The sequence below is a fragment of the Cyprinodon tularosa genome, unplaced genomic scaffold (assembly GCF_016077235.1).
Source record: "Cyprinodon tularosa strain WSP-4 unplaced genomic scaffold, ASM1607723v1 ctg107, whole genome shotgun sequence".
NCBI lineage: Eukaryota > Metazoa > Chordata > Actinopteri > Cyprinodontiformes > Cyprinodontidae > Cyprinodon > Cyprinodon tularosa.
In genome coordinates this window covers 4,613,179-4,634,906 of record NW_024037860.1, presented here as the reverse complement: position 1 = coordinate 4,634,906, position 21,728 = coordinate 4,613,179, and the positions used below count along the sequence as shown (strand labels likewise).

The 21,728-nt window shown below is 36.2% G+C and overlaps 3 protein-coding genes across 3 annotated transcripts; 1 reads left to right on the top strand and 2 right to left on the bottom strand.

The window, feature by feature from the left end:
* Nucleotides 1-1,391: 1,391 nt before the first annotated feature.
* LOC119786492 lies at nucleotides 1,392-5,520 on the top strand. The gene is made up of 5 exons (XM_038289913.1): nucleotides 1,392-1,715; nucleotides 1,906-2,045; nucleotides 3,442-3,681; nucleotides 3,883-4,084; nucleotides 4,199-5,520. The coding sequence occupies exons 1-4, from the start codon at nucleotides 1,487-1,489 to the stop codon at nucleotides 4,063-4,065; spliced, it is 792 nt and encodes a 263-aa protein (XP_038145841.1). The 5' UTR covers nucleotides 1,392-1,486; the 3' UTR covers nucleotides 4,066-4,084; nucleotides 4,199-5,520.
* Nucleotides 5,521-9,279: 3,759 nt separating this feature from the next.
* Nucleotides 9,280-10,781, bottom strand: LOC119785648 (macrophage mannose receptor 1-like). Its single transcript, XM_038288395.1, has 3 exons — nucleotides 10,476-10,781; nucleotides 10,050-10,365; nucleotides 9,280-9,913 (listed from the first exon to the last, which is right to left on the bottom strand). The coding sequence occupies exons 1-3, from the start codon at nucleotides 10,757-10,759 to the stop codon at nucleotides 9,713-9,715; spliced, it is 801 nt and encodes a 266-aa protein (XP_038144323.1). The 5' UTR covers nucleotides 10,760-10,781; the 3' UTR covers nucleotides 9,280-9,712.
* Nucleotides 10,782-19,909: 9,128 nt separating this feature from the next.
* On the bottom strand, nucleotides 19,910-21,287 carry LOC119785639 (macrophage mannose receptor 1-like). Its single transcript, XM_038288383.1, has 3 exons — nucleotides 20,994-21,287; nucleotides 20,586-20,901; nucleotides 19,910-20,502 (listed from the first exon to the last, which is right to left on the bottom strand). The coding sequence occupies exons 1-3, from the start codon at nucleotides 21,275-21,277 to the stop codon at nucleotides 20,284-20,286; spliced, it is 819 nt and encodes a 272-aa protein (XP_038144311.1). The 5' UTR covers nucleotides 21,278-21,287; the 3' UTR covers nucleotides 19,910-20,283.
* Nucleotides 21,288-21,728: the final 441 nt, after the last annotated feature.

Here is a 21,728-nt window from a genome sequence, read left to right as displayed (position 1 = left end):
CTGCTTCGTGTGAGGAATTTCCTGATATCAATCTACAAACAAGTGCAGTAATTTTCAGTTAGTAGCCTATAAATCATGTGGTTTCACTGGGAAAATAATAAAATTGACAGGTAAGACAATAGTGTTATTGGATCCAAGCATTAAAAGTTTATTAACCAAAAGGTTAATGTTCTTTTAATGCTAAAGATGTGCAAAATGTGTGGGAGAACAAGAGCAGGAAAAATGTATAAAACATTGGTGAAATACCCCAGAGAATGTACTAAAGTCAGTCAGGGAGGACAGAGATTTTATAGAAAATATATGCTCATAACTGTATAGTGAAGCAAAAGGCAATGATTGTAGAAAAAAAGAACTTTATTACTTTTATTTATAAAGTTCCCAATGTCACATACTGGCAACAAAGAAGTGACAGAATCAAGATGACAGTAGAATCTGCAGTGGAGTTTTCAGACATCAAAGACACTGAAGTTGAAAACAAACATGAGATGCTGAGTATCAATAACAAATGATCTCAGAATATGAATTTATTAAAAAAAATAAAAATAAATGATTTATAAATTAATACTCTGAGATCTTTTTCCCTAATAGAATCAGGGAAGTAAAAGCTGCAATGGAGTAGCTGTTATTATTTTTTTATTAATTAACTTTTTTTTGGGGGGGGGGAGCTGGAAAGTTTTTAGGACTGAAAGAGGTAAGTTGAAAAAACACTTTTACAAGGTGGGAGACAGATGGAATAACAACTAATCCAGATGTAAATAAAACAAAGTCATTTAAGATAAATAATATTAAAAGGATAGCGATTCAATTAATATATCGATCGATTAGAAAAGAAAGTAGAACTAAGATATTAAAGGGACAGGATTGTTAAGTTTATTTATTGATTAAGACTTAGACAGATTTATTTTATAGAAATTTTGTTTAAAACAGCTCTAAAAAATTTCATTTTTTATTTACATTTCTAACATTAGTATTTTTTTTTAATCAAAATTACATTTAAATTAGATGTTTTAAAGATTAAAGAATAAAACATAAATGTTTAGGTAATTGTTATTGAATAAATTGTATTTATCATATTATAGAAGTATAGACCATACATAAATGGTCATAATTAGTATAAAACATTATATAGCAGGTAAATATATATTAACTAGAATACAGACATTTTGCTACACAATCTATACCAGTAGGTGGCGGCAATACACCTTCACCTTTTGTTTGGCAACCGCCATTATACTTCACATAGAAGGAGAAAAAGAAGACAGACGAAGAACTTCCGATCCACACTCCATTCCAGTAGATGGCGGTAATGCGCATCAATAAATTGCTTGCCAAGCGCCACAAAAAAGAAGAAGACGTTGATAGCGCAATCGGTCTCCGCCAAGTGACGTCAATTGTTTACCTCGGGCGCGGTGCATCGTGGGAAAACCACCATATTAGGTGGAAAGGCGAGGTAACCCTGTTCTTTCGGCACAGTTATTTTCCAGAAATGACACGATCGTGTTGTGTGGTAGGCTGCCGGTCCCGGCATGGCAGATCGGTGGACGAAGGAATCCGTTTTTTCCGTTTTCCAACCTGGAAACGATCACATGGACCTCAATTGGAGGAAATAACAAAGAGACGTCGCATGGCCTGGCTTTCAGCAGTGAGGAGAAAGGATCTCATTTTCAACAAAACATTCCCCCACATGTGTGTTTGTTCTCGGCATTTTCATAAAGGTAACATAAACTTTTAATATTACTTAAAATGCATTATTTGTGTTTTATTATTCATAATCACCATTATTTTCACTTATTATTTCAAAAACAAATGTAAACACCCATATTAAATTAATTAATTAATTTGATATAAGACATAGCCTTATCCAGTACGAACTTGCTTTCTAAATCAAACCTAACATGGTTTCAGGTGAGCCAGCTTATGAGATGATGGAGAGTGACCCAGACTGGGCCCCATCCTTACATCTTGGACACGCGTCTGTCAAACCAACAGACCCTGGTCGCTCTGCCAGACGAAGGGCACGGGAGCAGACACGGAAACATGGAACTGTACGTCACAAGACACTACTCCTTTGCATAGCGGTTTGGTTTTATTTGAACACCAGACAAAGAGTTTTTTTTTTTTAAGAGAGACATATTCATGTGTGCATTTATTGTTCACCAATTTGTAAGAATTACAGATTTCTGGTTCTTTACTCAGCAGTTTTGTAGATCCTGTATCCATTCAAATAAACTGAATCTGTGAACTGCAGATGAGCCTCTAGGGTGGCGGTCTGCCACCTTTCATATCAAAGAGCCATTTTACTCTATTACATGACTTTTTTAATAAAACGCAACCTATTATTTTTGTTACATATCTTCCATAGAAAATCTGTTGCTATCTTCATATATATATATATATATATATATATATATATATATATATATATATATATATATATATATATATATATATATATATATATATATATATATATATATATTGTATTTTTAGCTTTTAGAATAATGGAAAAACGCTCCACAAACATAAAAACTGGTAAAAAAAAACAAACCACTGGACTTTGTTTTCCAAGTTTGAAGACGTTTCGCTTCCCATGCAGGAAGCTTTTTTAATTGAAAATGATTTTTTTTCATGATTCATTTTGAATTGAGAAAGCGAAAGGTCTTCAAACTTGGAAAAACAAGTTCAGTGCATTGTTTTTTTAACTTTTTTTTAAATGACTATGACCTGCATGACTGAGAATCTTCACCAGCAATGAAAAACACAAAAGAAATGATAAAGATGATGCTTTTCTTCTATAGGGTATTATTTTATGTCAAAAAAGAAAAACAAATAATAATGATAACACACATAATTTCCAAGCTAATTAAAAGCAAAATAGCCCTAAAACATATTTCTGGTGCTTTTAAAGTAATTCTGGTGTAAAAATTCAGCTAAAATATCCTTTATAATAAACAGAAATGCTTGTAAGAGTGGTATTTCTTATTGTAGTACATTAGTTATTTTTTTCAGTTCCTATTAAGAGTTCAGGGGTCACATGTACATGTGGCTCCTAGGCCGCAGGTTACAGACCCCTGCTCTAGGAACTTGCAATCCTTGCACTACGTATGTGTAGGCACTTATTTTTTTATTTAAAAAGTCTGATATGGTTACCTACTGAAGCTCATTTAGGTCCACAGAAGGTCCACTCTGTGTTCATAGAGATGAAGCCTGTTCATTTCCTCTACTTTCCCATGTTGTGCCTTGCTGTTGCAACTTGTTTTAATCAGGAATCCAGGTTTAGCTCCCTTCAGTCTGTCGTTAGTGTTTTTGTGTCATACAAGATAGCTGGCGTATTTTTACAAGCCCTGTATCACCCTTTGCTGAACAACTTGAATTAAACCGTTAGTTTATTCTGCATGTTATCTTATCTTTCTTATCCATCTTATATTTCTTATATTTTAGCCTCCATCAAAGAGGAAGACGCAAACCCCAACTAAAGCTGAACAGAGCCAACTATTGGACCTTTCAAGGAAAGCAGAGTTCAGCCTTCTGCTGGACCTTTCTAAGCCGCTCCCTGAAAGTAACGAAACGGCAACGGAAGCCGAAGAGAGCCAACCACTGGACCTTTCAATGAAAGCTGTAAATAATCCACCACTGGACCCTTTACAGGATCTCCCTGAGAGCAAACCTCAGCCCAATGATGTGAGTATTTCTATTTGATATTTCCCATATAGTTCATGGCATATTTACTCTGGTCATGTCAAAAGAATCCTCCGACTTTATTTTCAGAAATACATAAGTGAGTACATTAACACACTTTTTCACCGAAACACCCAAACAAAGTTAAAACCGTGCATCAAACATCTGCGGTTGGTTTGATATATATTTCCTTCCTTCCATTAGGACCACTCCTATGCTTTGCCCTGTTCACCCACTCTAATAAAGGCCAGACTCAGTGATGCTTTGAATAGAGTGGAGATTCTAGAGCAGGAGAACCTGAATGCCAAGGCCCGAGAGCAGAGGGCAAAGAAATACATAGAGAGACTCCTGGATGATCTGAAGAGAAAGAACCTCACAAATACCTGAAAGAAAGGATTCCAAACAGGTGAAATAAATTGAAAATAACATAGAATTTTAATGTTTTTAAGTCTTTGTCAGACTTTATAAAGGTGTTGTTTCTTACTATCTTGCTAACTAGTTTGCTTTTGCTGAATTTCAGATCTTCATACGGATGGAGGGGCAAAGATGTTCGTCCTCCTGTTGCACCTTCTGGCCCCAGAGCAAGCAGCTGCCTGGAAGGGGAGGGGAGGTGGGGGGGTGGGTCTATGCATCCTCCCCTCCTACGTCCACAAGGGAAAGCTGTGCAATACAGTGTTTTTTCCAGGCAGGGTAGGACAGGACACTGGAATCACCTGGAACTAATAAAGATTAATTTACCAAGCCTTTAAAAGAACAGTGTCGTGCGTGAGGGTGGCGCAGTGTTTAGTCCCTAGTCCTCGAATTCAAATCCGACATGTTGTCCTCTGCCGCCTGTCTCTCCCCCTCTATTAAACACCCTTTTCTGTGCTCTTTTTATTAAAGAGCACAGAAGAATGTATCCCGGCAAGAAAACAAATATTTTTAATTTGTTACATTTCAGCCGTTACAAACTGGTGAGAAAATCAGGTAATAATTCAGGGAGTTATAGTTTTAGTCAAGCATGTAATGACCGGAATACAAATTAATTCACTGGAGATCAGATCCAAGATGGCAGCCGTGTTGATGTTTTTGCTCCAAAAGGCGTTTCTGGTCCTTGAGGTGACGAATTGTAGGATGCCCCTGGCTTCATCCATCCTTTTGTCATTTGATTTTTTGATTTTTATTTTTTTTATTGTCGAGTTCTGGACTAAATTAAGACTGAGTATGACCAATGTGAGTGACTGAGTCCTCTATATGGCACATAATAAAACATATCAGCCTGTAAATGTTTGTTGAGTGATGGTTAAATTATTCACTTATTTGAGGAGCAAGAAATCTCAACCCTTATGTTCATTCATCATATGCAATCATCGCTAAGTGTCAGAAAACCTGTTGGAAAAGGATTTTTTTGTGTTTTAGAAAGAATGTGATTTTGAACGCGTCCTTTACCTCAACAGGAACTTCAGTTTTGGATTTATTGAAAAATGTATGCATTCATGGAGTCTGTAATGTTTTCAGTGATATAAATGTGGCTCAGCAGCAGAGGTGGGTAATAACCAGTTAATTTACTGTTTTTTGAGTAAATTGTTGACAGTAGTATACTTTGTTCAGCTGCTCCCACCATCTTAACTTCACTGAATAATGAACAAGCTGGTTGATAAAAGCAGCAAGCTCCAGATAAAGATCCATGTTAATGTCTAAATGAGGGCTCCTTTTTTTTAGAATAGAAAATAGAATAGAATGGAAAATCCTTTGCCACAATGGGGAAATTCTTGCAACCAAGCCGAATTGAATCTACATCGGATTAGGAGGTAAAGCTTATATTCAGCAAGGAGTAAAGGTTGTCACTGGAGGTACTCTTTTCATAAATTTGTAAAAAACAAAACAAGTGTTTCTTCTGTGTGAAATTGTTATTATTCATTTACATTTTTTGTTTACTTGAAATGTTTTGTTATAGTCTTTAAAATACCAGAGTTAGCACATATCTCTACATTTTGGTCTGTATATTACATACGTTTATGAGTTACTCAGTACTTTTGCAGCTGAGGCATGGCTAGTGTGCTGGTGCTTCCCAGCACCTTAAAAATTGTTTTTTTAAACAACTCATTTTGTGACATTTCTTACACAAATGCATTCTTAAAGCTATTCAAGTAGATAAAGTAAAAAATATTTTAGTAGGTCTAACTCCAATGTTACAACCTTGTCCATGCCTGCCAAGTTAGTATTTGACATTAAGGGAATCTTATTAAATCTGCTGCATGCTGTCTAACTGCCCCAGTGAAGCTCCAGTATCCATTAGCTGTATTTTAAGAAAGATCCGCACGAAATCTAAAATAACCAATTTCAGGCTACAATTAGGTGATCAGATATTGACTGGCGATACTAGCAACCTTTCCGCTTTAGGAGGTAGATGAACGTTTTTTTTTTCAATAATTTATAGTACGGAAAATTTTCAGGAGACTGCTAGTAGGAGAAGACAGTGGCGGGCAAACTGGGAGACTGATCATTCCTGCCATGTCAAACGTACAGGTTTGCTCAAAAGTTTACATACCCTTCCATGAAAGACAGAAAAAAATCAGCTATCAGTAAAATAAATTTAAATTGACAAAAGTAATAAAAAGGATAAAAAGTGGAAATCATTACATTGATTTGGAAAATCAATGAACCAAATATACCGGTACATATATATGTGTATGTATATGTATACATATATATATATATATATATATATATATATATATATATTTATATACATATGTATGTATATATATATATATATATATATATATATTTATATACATATGTATGTATATATATATATATATATATATATACATATGTATGTATATATATATATATACATATGTATGTATATATATATATATATATATATATATATATATATATACATATGTATGTATATATATATATGTATATATGTATATGTACACACATATATGTGTGTGTGTGTATATATATGTGTGTATGTGTGTGTATATATATATATATATACATATATATATGTATATATATATATATGTATATATATATATGTATGTATATATATATACATATATATGTATATGTACACACATATATATGTGTGAATGTGTATATATATATGTATGTGTATATATATATATGTGTGTGTATATATCTATATATGGAATTATTTTTTCAAATAATTCTATAAATCAGTATTTGATAAATAATCATTTAGTACATTCTTATTTATTATTACCTTTTTCAGTTTTGTGTTATTTGAAATACTACAGTGAATTTATCCTTTGATGGAAGGGCATGTCAACTTTTAAGAACATCTGAATGTTTAAAGTCTGTCCTAATGTTTGTTAAAAGTCTAATTTACAGAAGGATATTCAACTAAAAACTGCCATGAGCATTCATTAGAATTTGAGTCTAATTGGTTATCTAATTTCCAGCCATAGACTGCTGCAGACACGCTGTTGTGACCCTGACAGATAAGTAGAAGAAGATGGATTAATAATTGTTACCTGATATGTCCTGACAGCAGCCTTTCCCCCTACTTGGATTCTCGTTCTGAGTTAAACTGTTTCGTGATGCCTTAATGTGTAAAGGAGCGGTTCTTGGAGATTCTGACTATTTAAAATACTTGGTTCTCAGATGAAGACTCTTTGGAGCCTCATATTTACTGGTCTAAGGTCAAACCAAAATGTTTCAATGACTTTTTAAGATTCTATTATACATGTTGAGGACTGTTATTATTGTTAGAGACTAACATTCATGTTTACAATCCTCAAGACTGAAGAGTAAAAGGATAGAGCTAAAAATGTTGTTACTCAACGTCCACAATTTTAATTAAAAAGATTCAGGCATCATTGACCCATTTCAAGTGAAGGTTGTTTCTGCAAAGAAAATAAGTCTTGGTGGAGAAGGGCTCCACCAGTTTGAAGTGAAAAAGAGTGTCAGGGCTGATGGCAAAGACTGGACTCCAGTTTAACTAAAACATCTTTAAAGAGACTCTAAAGCAGGGGTCTTCAATTTTTTCAAGACCAAGGACCCTTAAACTGATGGCGAGAGGGAGCGGGGACCCCCTAACTATATATATTGTATGAAATTGCATTATATCGACCTGGTCCTATAGTCACTCTATTACAGATGGAGTGATGTAATCAAAGTAATTTCTCCCTGGGATTATTAAATTATTTCTGATTCCTCATTGATGGGTCAGGTGTTGTGAATGAAACGGTCCCCAGCTTGAAAGAGCTCCTGTGTGTCGCTGAATGTGTGCATTGATGACTGAAAGACATCTTCTGCCTCCATTTATCTGTTTACTACAGGGGGTTGAATTTATCTCAATGTGTATTCAAAGACATTTCAATTAGTGGAAAAAGATGCAGGGGGAAATATAAAAACAAAAGTCTAATCAAACAAAACTTTCGCGACCCCCATGCAGAGAATGCAAGAGAATCTTTTTTCCTTGAGATTGTCAGTAACTAAACTAATACCGCATTTTCTGGAATATAAACCGCTACTTTTTTAAGATTCCCTTTGAACCATGTGGCTTATATGAAGGTACAGCTCTTCTGTCGATTTACCAAAACCGTCTGGGGGTAAAGGTCAAAATTGGAAATCAAAGAATACAGAGCTAATTTTCATTTCGCCAGTGCTAAATGAAAATTAGAGAACAAATTAGAGAATGAACTCACACTTTCTTACATTTATTTGCAGCATTACAGCTGTTAAACCAATATAGACACTGTGAACAACTCCTGCAGATCTGAAATAAAGAGCTGACTATGACGCATTTTTTATTAGAATTATTGCAATCCTTATTGCTGCGAGCAAACAAGCTAACAATAGCTAGCATTCTTCTTCCTCTCTACTCTAGGGGTGACTCTGTGGGGACAGTGTAAAGCTAACTTCTACAGTATGTATACCACATTGGCTGGACTTATAAATACTTGTGAGGAAAAGTTTTCTTCTCAAGGTTTAGGAATAAGTTATGAAACAAGTTCAGGTACAGTATGTGTTGGTTAGAGTATGTGTGGAATTAATGGAAGTCAATGGAAAGTTCAAATAAGAATAATAAGTGTCATGGTTGTATCCATCTGTGTTGCCCTATAATGGACTTATGACTTGTCCAGGGTTTACCCTGCCTTTTGGACAGAGGCTTTGGAGAAAATAGAAGAAGGTTATATGCTTAGAAAAAAAAAGTACAACAACTAATCTCCTTTTGTAGTCTTGATGTTTTTTCACAGCTTTTGTTAAGAAAGATTGGCCTTCCTCTGGTTTAATGATGAATAATATACAAGTCCCCTCTGTAAGGTGTTTTCCCCCAGGCGGTACTAACACAATCTATCAAACCATTGTTGTAAAGGAGTGATCTGCTGCTGCAAACAAAAAGCAAGGCACTAATCTCCAACCTTCCCATCATCAGTATGATTATTGAAACAATTTTTTTTTTTGCTAGGTTATTTTTGCAAGTCAAAATTACTGTTGATAAAAATGTCTGCAGCGAGAGAATTAAGTGTTTAACATAACGAAAAGACAAAAATAATTATCCTCAAGCACAAATGTAGAGACATTATTCTATGGAGGTTTTTTATTGCAATGCAACGCCAATGGAAACACAACTACACATTCTGAGGCAAAGCAAGTTTATTTCTACAGCTTTTTTTTAAATACACAACACGATCAAAGGTAAGCTTTAAAAGCCACGTTCTCCTTGCTGCAAGACAACAGTGCTAACAACTTTGCAAAAGTGTGGCTAAAAAAACATAAATTGACTGGTAAAAGTAAATAGAGGTACTACTTTCTACCTATGGGTGTTTATCTAGATAATGGTTCTTACCACTGAAAGCAGTCTTTCATGCATTTATCACAACCCTATTTATTCTAGATGTTAAGAATCTTAAAACTTTGGCAGAAGCAACAAATAAAAAGAAATTTCATCAATATTTCTAAGTCTCTCCCATAACTGTTAATATTTGTCTATCGAAAGAAAATTCTACGTAAGTGAAAAGAATGCCATGCAGGTTAACCTTTAAGAAGGGGGACGCAGCTTTTCTTCTAGTTAAGCTACTGCTTTACAATGGCACATGAAGTTTCTTTTCTCAGAGCAGTCTCTGGTAATCCAGTTTTCTTTGTTATGATTCGACACGGTGCCACAGTGTTTCCACTTGCTGGGGCAACCTGGCAGCGTCGCTTCCTGTTCCAGCATCTCTCCATCAGACCACCACCACTCCCCTCCCAGAAAGCGCAAGCCTATCCAAACCTGATAGACACAAGGCAAGAGTCGAAATGCAACAACAATCACAATAAATCCTCAAGACAAGTATGGCTTTGATTGAATGGAATGAAATTCTGGTTTATGCAATTTTGTTATCACAAAATGTAAAGAAAAAAAAGACCTGATCGCTGGTGGCTCCGTAGATACGATTCCTCACATAGTTAAAGTCAGATGAACCAGACATGCTGACAAGGTCACATTTGTTGGATTCTGATGACATGCCCTTGCAGTGATTCATTGCATCCTCCCACATCTTGTTTTCTTTCACCAGCACCAGCTTATCATCATAGCACATCCATTTTAGGCGTTCAGAGCAAACTGTGCTATGCCATTTTCTATCAGTGGTGCTATAAGATCCACAGCTGGCACCTGATTGTGGTGGTGATGCCCAATTTGTACTGTTTGAAACATCATCTCCTGTCAAGCCATTACCAGTTCTGAAACAACACAAACAAAAAACACAAAAATGATGTGAATGTAATCAGCTGCATTTTACATCCATAATTTTGTTAAAATGCAAAGAGATTGAATGAATACAGAAACTCACCTTACATCGATCATCCTCCAGATGGATGGGTGCTCAGGATCTTCGTGTAAACCAATCCAGACCCTTTCGTGGCTTTGTGACACCAACCAATCAGTCAACAGGTCCATGTCTACTGTGTCCCAGGTAACCATGTCTATATAGTTATCCTGGCAGTACTTTCTCGCTAGATGCCATGTAAGTGTCTGAGAAGGAATGGTTATGGTTTTGGGTATCTTTGCTTCTAACCAAAACACAAGCATGAAAAGGATGAGCAGCATCAGCTCAGAGCGGCCTTTCTTCACCATGTTTAGTCCTGTTGTCACTTCAGGTCAGATGTGTCTGCAACTTGAGAGGAGACATCTTATTTATACCAGTATGCAGGTTACAGTCATCAAGACCCACCTCAATGCAATCAGCTGACCAGTAACTGCCCCACCTTAGAGCGATGTGACTCATACTTATCCAGTACTTTCCAGCTTATAAGGAAATACATACAGTACAAAGCTTCACCTGACCTGAATATATTCATTTAAACTTGCTTTATCAATCTAGCCTAATAAAAATAAATAAATAAACAAACTGAAAATACAACTGTCCTTTTCTGTTAAATGTTTTGTCAAACATTCAAATCATTTTATTAACTTATGAAAAAGAACCAAGATATAAAATCTCATAGATTAATATAAAACGCTAATGTAGGGATCAAATGTGAACAATCAAAATGTTAATTTAGGTTTTCTTATATGAAAATCGTATTTAAAACGAAATCCGCCCCAATGAAGTTCTGCCTGTTTTAGAAGCTGTTTAATTGATTAATTTGATCATTTATTCAAATTGTACCCATTTACAAAGCTTGGCTGGTAGGAAAATCCGGCTCCTGGTTAATGACTCGATTTGACATGCTGATTAGCCCAGTCAGGGCTGAATTTTATGTCTCTTTCCATTAGTTTTAAGATATTTGAATTAATTAATTAATAGGAATTTAATTCAGACAATTATGAAAAACAACAATAAATGAATCAACAAATTACATACAACAGAGACCAGTTAACATCAACTAAACAAACCCTAACTTTCAACTAAGTAAATTCACCTGAACATAAATAGAAACAAAACCCTCCACTAAATAAACTTGTCAGTATATACGGCCAGAGAAGTGACATTGATTAATGGAAATTGCCTGAGGGGAGAAGTTATTGTCCATGCCCCCTCTCCCTCTAATTCCACTTGAACCTAAGGTAGAGTAGGCTTCCTGTTATACTTGTTTATTGTCCAATACACACATACACACGCACAGCTGTGTTTTCATGACATATGGGGGACTTTAATTGACTTGCATTTATTTTATATGGCCTAACCCAGACCCTTACCCTTAACCTAACCCTAACTATTACCAAGATGTACCTAATCCTAACCTAAACTGAATTCACACCTTAGTCCTTAACCTAACCCCAACTCAAAGAACAGAACTTTACCATATAGGGACCAGTTAAAGGTCCCCATATGTACCAGTAAGTCCTCGCATGTAGGATATTCTACAAAATGCTTCCCTCACATTGTACTGTAGGTAAAACAAGACCACACACACACAAAAATAAATAATGATAATAATATATATATATATATATATATATATATATATATATATATATATATATATATATATATATATATATATATATATAGCTCTGTCGACAAAAGGCACATTTTAGTTGCCCTATACTCCAGTTAATTATTAATCAATTACTAAATTCGTTGACGATTATTTAAATCTTCTTCTGCTTCCTCAGGAACCAGGCCTTCCCTGCGATCTCAGCATTCTTCTTGGTCAGGTGCTCGTTAATAAACACGCCCTTTAGCAACCTGCCCTGTTTCAGTAGAGCAGTTTTTTGTTTCCAGTTACTGAAGCTCATGATAATCTGCAGTTTGTTGTTGATCCCTCATCTCTGGAGCGAATGGTATGTTTTAACTGAGTCACAGTCCAGCTTTATCCTCTTGGCAAGAGGAACGAGGCCACCTGTTCCTCTGTGGACTCTCTCGTCGGGTGACGGCTCACCAGCCGGACAGGGCACTGCCACGGCGCCGGTGAAAGAGTGGGGCTTGACAGGCAGTCCAGTGATGATCACATCGTTCATTCTGGCGTACTGTTCCAAGTCAGCCACTCAGTCTTCCAAAACTGTAATCTGTTTGTCCTTTTTGTCATTCAGCAGCCGTAATGCCTTCACCTCTTCAACCAGGTTCAAAATGGACTTTTGCTTAAGACGAATGGCCGAGGTTGGCCGAGGTTTCTCCGGTAAGGAAATCCAATGCTTTCCTTATCTCCTCAAAGGCTGGATTCTTCTTAGGGTCCATGCTGGTAACAGGAAGGTAAACACCTCCACGCAACAGCCAAGATGCTGCCCTGCTTTGAAATATTAAAAGCAGGGCAGCTGAGGTGAGACTAAATAAAGCAACAAATAAGACAGAAGATCTTCTGCCATTAAACTAATAACCGTAACAAATGATCAAGTTGTGTTTGATGCAGTGGTGCACATAACACATGTTTAGAGGCCTCAGTCTAATTTTGAAACTGAAGTAACAAATAAGATTTGATGCCCTGTGATGCACTTGGGTTCAGTTAAAATCCTAAAATGTTAAACCGATGGCTGTGTGGTCCAAGAATAACACTTTTTCCCAGCTGTTATACTGTTACACATTACACTGTTACAAGGACAGTGCAACGAAACAAACTCTCTGCATTGAACCCTTGGGGAGCAGTGGGCTGCCATTTGTGAAGCGCATGGGGAACAGTGTGGGGTTAACGGTCTTTTGCTCAGGGACTAAGAGTCAGTGGTGTCAAAGGTACACACATTTGTGACTTAAGTGGAAGTATAGATACTGCAGTTTAAAAACACTCTGGTAAAAGTTGAAGTATCAGCTTGACCTCTTTACTCAAGTAAAAGTAAAACAGTATGTGCTCCAAAAACTACTTAAAGTATAAAAGTATAAAGTAACCTTAAATAAAAAAAAAAACAGTCAGATGCCACTATATGAATTGAAAGCTCAATTTTACGACTATTTTGAAAAATTGTTTGAGATAGGGCCAAGGATGAAGGAGGTCTTTTTGGTCTCCGTCTCTATCTCCTGATACGTTCTCGCCTGTGTCCGACCTTTCAGACATTTCAAAACCTTTTTCTTAATCAGACATTGTAGCATGGCATAGACAATTCACGTTTACAGTTTGAAGAACACCTGCTTGCTTCTGATGATTTCCTTTAGCTAACCAATGAGTGTTTGCATTCTATGACTCATCCAATTACACTAGTTTTCACTAGATGTGGATGGCGCCAATGATCTGCATTGGATGGCGCACATGGCGTGAAATAAATATTTATAAACATTAAACCGAAGCCAAGAGTAACGAGTAATGTTTGTTTTAAAAACATACGGAATAGAAAATAAAGATACTTGTGTGAAAATCTAATGAGGAGAAGTCAGAAGTAGGCAGAAAAATAAGTAATGGAGTAAAATATAGATACATAAAAAGTGTACTTAAGTACAGCTTGAGATTTCTGCTCAGAGTGGCAATCTGTGGGAGTGGGGCTTAAACCAGAACCACAGGATTCCAAGCTCTGTGTCCTAACCACTAAGCTGCCAGTCCTCCAAATGTCAGAGAAGTTCCTAAGAACTACCATTGGAGGAGAAACAATCATGGCAGTCTCATTACTTAAAATCTATGAGAAGTAAATAAGAAAAAAAAAAGCTTAATTCTTTTAAATAAAGGAAAAAAAGTTGAACAGTCAATGTTAGATTCAACAGAGACCAATCATCATCTCTCTAGTACCAAATTGTGTAACATTGTATCCCAGCACCTCATATATCCATCATTAAATACTTGCATAGATCAGACTAAACAGTACCTTTGTCTTAACTGTCTTAACTTGTTTGACTAAAGAATCAATCAACAAGCATTGTGTCAGTGTGTGTGTGTGTGTGCCTGTCAAGCCATCAGAGTGAGGACCATTTTTCAAATTTTTCCATCAAATTGAGGACCTGTCATTGCAAAGAAAAAGACAATTTGCTGGTCTATACTTTGTACCTAACCATTTTGCTAATGGTTAGGTTTAGGGCTAAGGTGTCAAATGGCTTAGGGTTAGGGTGAAGTATTCATTGGTAATGGTTAGGTGCAGGGCTAGGGCATAGAATAGGCATAGGTTGAAAATGACTGAAAATCAATGGAAGTCAATGGGAGTCAACACATTGTCCTCACTACATAGAGCAGGTGTGTGTGTGCGTGTGTGGGTGTGTGTGTGGGTGTGTGTGTGTGCGTGGGTGGGTGTGAGTGAGTGATGCATCTCTTCCTGAGAGGATCTTTGTAGAGAACCTGCATAGTATACACAGGTATACAGTCTCACTGCTGGGCTTTAAACAGCTGCAGCGCTTTCACTCTGTGCTGCTTTCTAATTGTTGTTTTTGTTGCTTCCTCGTCTCTTGCTCCTCTTGTGAATTCTCCATGACATCGATTTTATTTTGTTTGGTTTTTCTAGTATTTTTGCATTCTTGGATTTTTGCCCCTGTTTGCCTGTGGATTATTCATTAAATCTGTGAACTTATCTCTGCATTTGGGTCCTCAAAGCCTCCACCCAACCTGACCCATTGTCCTATCATTTTAAACAGATGGATTAAAAGCACCTCAAATAAAGAAGCACATGCCATTTTTGGGGGGTGGTGGGTATGCACAACAACCAGAAAGGGGATTGATCTTGCTAGCAGATTCAATTATCTCTTTTCCCCCTTTTTTTTCTAGGCAGTGGAATAATAAAGACTGTATGACTTCAATGACACGAATGCCATTCGATGCAACAGGAGCATCAAAGATGCTCTTGAGGCATTTCTGACCTTAATGTGTAAAAGCATAAAAAATGAAACAGCAGGCTTTTGCTGCTGAAATCAGGTGTGGTGTGAACATAGCATTAGACTGTGGGAGCTCTAATCGTGTCTAAGGAGGTGTGGTTTTAGGATATGTAGGAGGGAGTATGAGTAAGCTTGAGATACAGGAGTTGTTTCTCTTAATGATTAGGTCATAATCAAATGTTTTTATTGGAACAAATTCTATTAAAACTTAAAATGCATTTCATAGATATTACTCCCTGATGAACAAACAGTTCAAAGAGTACCTCATCAGAAGAAAACTATAAGCTTATTGAAAGCTTAAGACAGAGTTATCTTGCCTTGTTTTTAAAGATCTTTTCATCTTGATATATTTTTCAATGCTATATTTTCATGTTAAAGCTACAGGCTGTAAGTATTACAGGGATTTACTGACAGAAATGCAATATACTATACATAAGTGTGTCTTTTATTTTCTTTTAGTCTCAATCTTTATTTTTACCTTGCCTTAGAAATTGCTCTATATAATTATATAGGAGCTACGGCAGCACAGATCTGACAAACTAGTGACTATAGAGCAGTGGCAGCTGCTGCTCTCTGAAACAGGGGGGCCCAATGGTGTTAATTAAATCCAAATGTCACATATTGCATTCAAAAATTTTGAAAGACATAAAACATATTACTACAACGGTTGAAAATAGCTGTTAAGCAGTGCTCTAAAATAATAAAGAATAGATAAAAGTTCAGCACAAGATGACTGTTCTGACTGAATGATCACTTTTCTCTCTCAACTCATGAGGAAAACCTCTTCACTGTCTGGTCACTGTCAGTCAAAATCTGAAGTATGTTTGCCAATCAGCATCGAGTAGCCAGCTGTATGACCTGCTCCAATGGCCCTCTGGCTGATTCCCAAACCTCCCACTATGCACCTCCCCTTAACTATCAAGTGCCACTCCCAATAAAGTCCCAGTTGCAGCTGTGGAAGGTACCTTGATTAAAGGTGGAGGGTATAAATGAGAATGGGATGGCCTCTTCCCTCCAATGAAAACGGAAAGCCGTTGTCGCTATGGCAAGAAAGTGACGCCCCATTTGTGTGGCTTTAGCTCTGTGGCGAAGTTTGACATGAAATCGAACATTTGCCCCTTTAACGTTTATTGTTAAATAAAACAATTTTAAAGAGGGCCTTCCCTTTTGGAATTAATAACGTGTTTATTCTTATACCTAGCTTGTGAACGAGCCTGCTCTGCAAGATCGTTTGGTTTTATTGGTAAAAGAGAAACCTCTTCAAAAGAAAAGGATTGCACCGGGTTAGATCAGGTGCAAAACTTTTGATGTTTTCCTCTCAGGTTTCCATGTCAACCACACTGAGACTGCCCATATTAAGGTGTTCAATGACATTCGTATAAATTCAGACCCTAGAAAAACCATACTGCTGTTACTATTGGACCTCAGTGCAGCATTTGATGCCGTTGATCACTTGATTTTATCAGAGCGTCAGGTACAACACTGGACTGGTTTTAAATCCTACCTGAAGCAAAAGGGCTTTTATACATCAGTAGGGAACTTTAAGTCAGAAACCAAAAAACTGAGATCTGGGGTTCCTCAAGGGTCCATTCTGGGGCCCCTACTATTCAACATCTACATGCTTTGCTTAGCTCAGATTATAGCTAATAACGAGATCAGTTTCCATAACTATGCAGATGGCACACAGCTTTACATCCTAATATCACCAGGTGACTATGCAGATCCCTACATGCAAGCCAGATGTAAGCATTTTATAAAAAAACAGTAAAATCCACAATGCACAAAAAAAAGGCATTCAAGGCAATGAGAACAAAGAAACTCTGAAACAAAGCAATTGCCTTTTAACGAAAAGAGCGTAGGAAAATCAAAGAGAAAAAAAAGAACATGAAAAAAAAGGATTTGGGGTAAAACAAATATAATTTCAGTTTTGGCAAAATGGCCCAAGCTCAATTAGCCTAAACTGATTAGACTAGCAATGTGTTTTGAAAATATTTTTCTGTTAAAACGAATCATGTTCAAATTTCATCCATCCATCTAGCTGATAATCTGAGGTGAAGAAGATTGTGGAGTTTGTAAGAAGTCCTCCATTTTCATTATTTCATCCACTATGTGCTCTGTTGGTCCAACAGCCTTATGTCACCACCACCAAACTGGAGATTGATAGAGTTTGTATAGAATAAAATACATTACTTGGGACAGTGATGCTGGGATTCCATAGACACAACTATCAGCTAGCAATAAAGATTTAACAGGATTTGGCTTTGTCAAGTTAGATGACACTCTACAGGCTTTAACAGCCAATGACAAGAAAGACAAACCCAAAATTAAAATTAAATCAAATTCTAAATTATTTTATTACTTATTTACTTACAATTTAAAGTTGTATTTTGTATTATCATATCTTTCTAGGAAAGAAGTTCGCATCAATCAATAACATTCTTAATTTCCCTATTTAAGGCAATAATAAGGGTAACAATCCTGTGAGAAGTATATTTTAATTGCATTTTATTGAATGACTTAATTTATTTTGGCTATGATATGTATTCTATATTATGATAATTTATTCAATATATGCAGTTTCACTTATCAGCTGAAATCTCAAGAGGAGTAGGGAACAAACAGATAACTGCAAGAGTAGATTTTTATCGTTCTTGGGAGTTCTTAGGGACACATGTTTAAATACTGCTGCTTAAACAGGTTGTGAAGCAATCTTTCAGCTCAGCAATAACCCAAAACATCTAATTAAAAGTTGTTAAGTGCCGCAAACATTACATCTTTTTTTTTTTTTTTAAGAAATTCATTTTAGATCAATTCTGTTTTCGAACCATTAGGCTATATTTATGAGGTACATTCATTTATACATTTATTTAAATGTGTTTATCAAATAAATCTATTTACAACTGATGATAAATCTGATATAAAAATCATATTTCATGGGCAAATATTTTCATTAGGCCCATATTTAGTTGCTATGCTCCCATTTCAACCTAATTTTATTAATTCTAAGTAGCTTTTGAACAGTCACTTATCAGAGGGAACCAATGGTATCTAATATAATGGATTTAACAGAAACACCAATCGAGAGATTGGTTAAAAAAAGAGCTTTTCCCATATGAAAAAAATATTCTAAAAGAAGCAGATATACTATACTATATATATATACAATTGAAATGATAAAGTTAGTCTCAACATTCCAAAGTAGTCAAAAATAAATGTTACATGGATGTCTAGTCAATATTACCTATCATTATTGTGTATGATAAAGGAAACCTAGACACAGGACTGAGCAGATCATTCAGAGAGACCCTTTTTACCCACAGCAAAGATAAAATCACAATCCTTAAATTCTTTAAGTAATATCATTGTTAACATTGTTTAGATAAGGTTAAATACCAAAGAGATTGGTATAAATCTCATTAGGTTTTAATAATTTATTGGAAACATAATTTCCAGAATAAAATTATAAAAACAACACACGGCTTCAAAAAATGTAAAGTTTGGTGTTTGTGTTTGAATCTGTTAAGGTATTTCTATGTTCTGCAAAGCATCCAAGAAAGACTACTTTATTATGATGTATTCATCCACAGTAATATTTTTCTTTTGATGTCCCGTCAATGTGCTGTTGTTGGTTGCATCCCTATTGTAAATATTTATTAGAACAATCAACTAGTGGAGCATCATCCTACAATTTATTCATATTTTATGTCCCAGCTGAGCTGAAGCCATGATGGAAGTAAAGAATAAGCAGGACACTGCAGGGAATTTTGAAATTCTACGAGTGCTTTGTTTCCTAGCTTCAGATATAACTGCGGACATACTTTCCCATATAATTAAGTGAAATCCTGTTATGACTGCTGTCCCTAAATGAAAAGCTAAAGCATTCAGCAAAAAGACTGCAGAGAAAGAGCTTTGTTTGGAGGAAGCCAGGATCACATCCACCATCATGTGTGGAGAAAGATGACTGTATGACTAGTATACCAGGCTGACAGTCTGGCACAGAGGTGGAGGTATTAGGCTGGGGGATGTTTTTACTGAACTGTGAGGATAATGGACACTAAATCGTTGAAACTTTTTCAATCTGCAAGGAGGCAAAGAATATTTATTTATACAGCATGATGTATACACAGCACAATCCAAAATATTATTGTATAAGAATAAAATTATTGCTTATTATAAACTGATGATGAAGAATAGATAGAAATTAAACAAATATTTAGACATTTCATAAGTCACCGTGTCAATAGACCATATCTGAACAGTTAAGATGGTTGCCAAGGGGCCGTTCAGCCTGTTATGGACCCTATAAGCACTGCTAAAGCAAAAAAAGAGCTACGGAGGATCAAATAAGGTTGTGGAGTTCAGGAGGTTTTGTTTTTCGTGTATTTAAATTAAAAGGAAACTTTGTGTTATTTTCTTAATAAGTAAGGAGGTTTAAGCAATTCTGGAAATTTGTAAAGGTTAGTTCAGCTGAATTTTAAAATACTTTTAGATTCAACTTTTTTAAAGTTTAGATAAAAAAAAAAGATTTATCTTTTTTATTTAATTATGATTTCATACAGCTGAAATCATCTGTATGAATTCCATTACCTTGTTCTTTGCTGTTGACAACGGTGGTAAAAACTCTACCACAGCGTGACCATGCAAAAGCAATTAGAGATAGGATAAGAGATAATTAAATAACATAAATCAAACTACTTGCTGCTTTTGGTTGAATATTTAAATATTGCTCCTCAGCCCTAAGTCCAGCTTTACATACACAGATTATTACCATCTTGGACCTCTCTGTGTTAAAATATCTATGCTTTGGCACTATTAACAAATAAAAAGCATGTTTTTACATTTATCAACTTATGAATTGAAATGTTCGTCTATCACAACAAAATGCTACATCAGTGGAAAGCAAGCATGGGACTATACACATCAACAGTGAATAGAGTTACACATATTCCTTCTGTTCGGCTACTTTTTCATAATAGCAGATGAAGTTCCTCCTCTCTGAGCAGTCTCTGGTGATCCAGAATCCCTTGTTATTTTTGGACAGGGTGCCACAGTGCTGCCACTGGCTGGGGCACCCCGGCAGCGTCTCTTGGTGGTCCAAAGTCTCTCCATCTGACCACCACCACTCCCCTCCCAGAAAACGCAAGCCTGTCCAAACCTGATTGACACACCAACATGGAATACATCAGTGATTCATAGTCTGGTTCAGAATACTGCAGTAGTACTTAACTGGGTTCTGACCTCCTCAGTGGTGGCTCTGTAGATCCGATCAGTGACGTAGTAGTAGTCAGTTGGGTTGGTAATGCTCAAGAGGTCAGATTTGGAGGATACAGTTATCTTTTTCCTGCAGTGATTTAGTGCATCCTCCCATGTTTTTTTCTCATCCACTATAATCAGGTTGTCACCAAAGCAGATGAAGGGAAGCTGTTTCGTGCATAACTCGCTTTCTAACTTTTTGGTTCGGCTGTTATAAGAGCCACAGCTACCAGACGATTGCAGCGTGAGGTGCCAGCTCTCACTGTCATTGACTCTATCTCCTGTCAAGCCTATACCAGTTCTGAAATAAACACAGACACGTTTAGGTGGTCATTGGTAGAATTTCATCAGATGGAAATGTCATTATATATATGTCATCATATGGAAACTCACTTTACATTGATCCAACTCCAGAACAACAATTGCTCAGGATCCTCATGTAAACCAATCCAGAAGTTACTGTCGTCTTCTTCCTTCAACAATTCATTCAGCAGCTCGGGGTTTACTACGTCCCAGGTAACCATGTCGATATAGTTTTCCTGGCAGTGCTTTCTTGCTTCATCCCAAGTGAGTTTCTGAAAAGAAATGTAAACAGTTTTGTGTATCTTTGCTTCTAGACAAAGCACAGCCATCGTGAAGAGGAGCAACATCAGCTCAGAGTGGCCTTTCTTTCCCATACTTAGTGACATTAAGTCTGATCATTGGGTGAAGAGGAGCTATGTCATTTTATACCCTTCTACAGGATAGTGTCATCAAGACACGCCTCAATGCAATGAGCTGACCAGTGACACTACTTGCCCACCTGCTGTTCACATTTACATGAGCAGAACTCTTGACTTTAGGAAGGGCAAATTAGCTTTTGTGAAAAGGAAAATATAAAAGTACATCAAATGGCTAAAAAGATAAACAGGCCTAATTCTGTGTTTCCCCTTACAGTATGTTTAGAGATGATATATAGTAGAAGATCTAAAGTTTTCTATTTTTTTTTCAACTATAATACAAAAGCCCAATAATTTATTTCAATTGCCAGAGATGTTTAGTCTTTGAATCCTTTCTGTGGGCCTAATATTTTCTGCTTGTGGAGAAACAGTTTAAATTGACTGAGTATGCTCAACCTGAAACTTTACC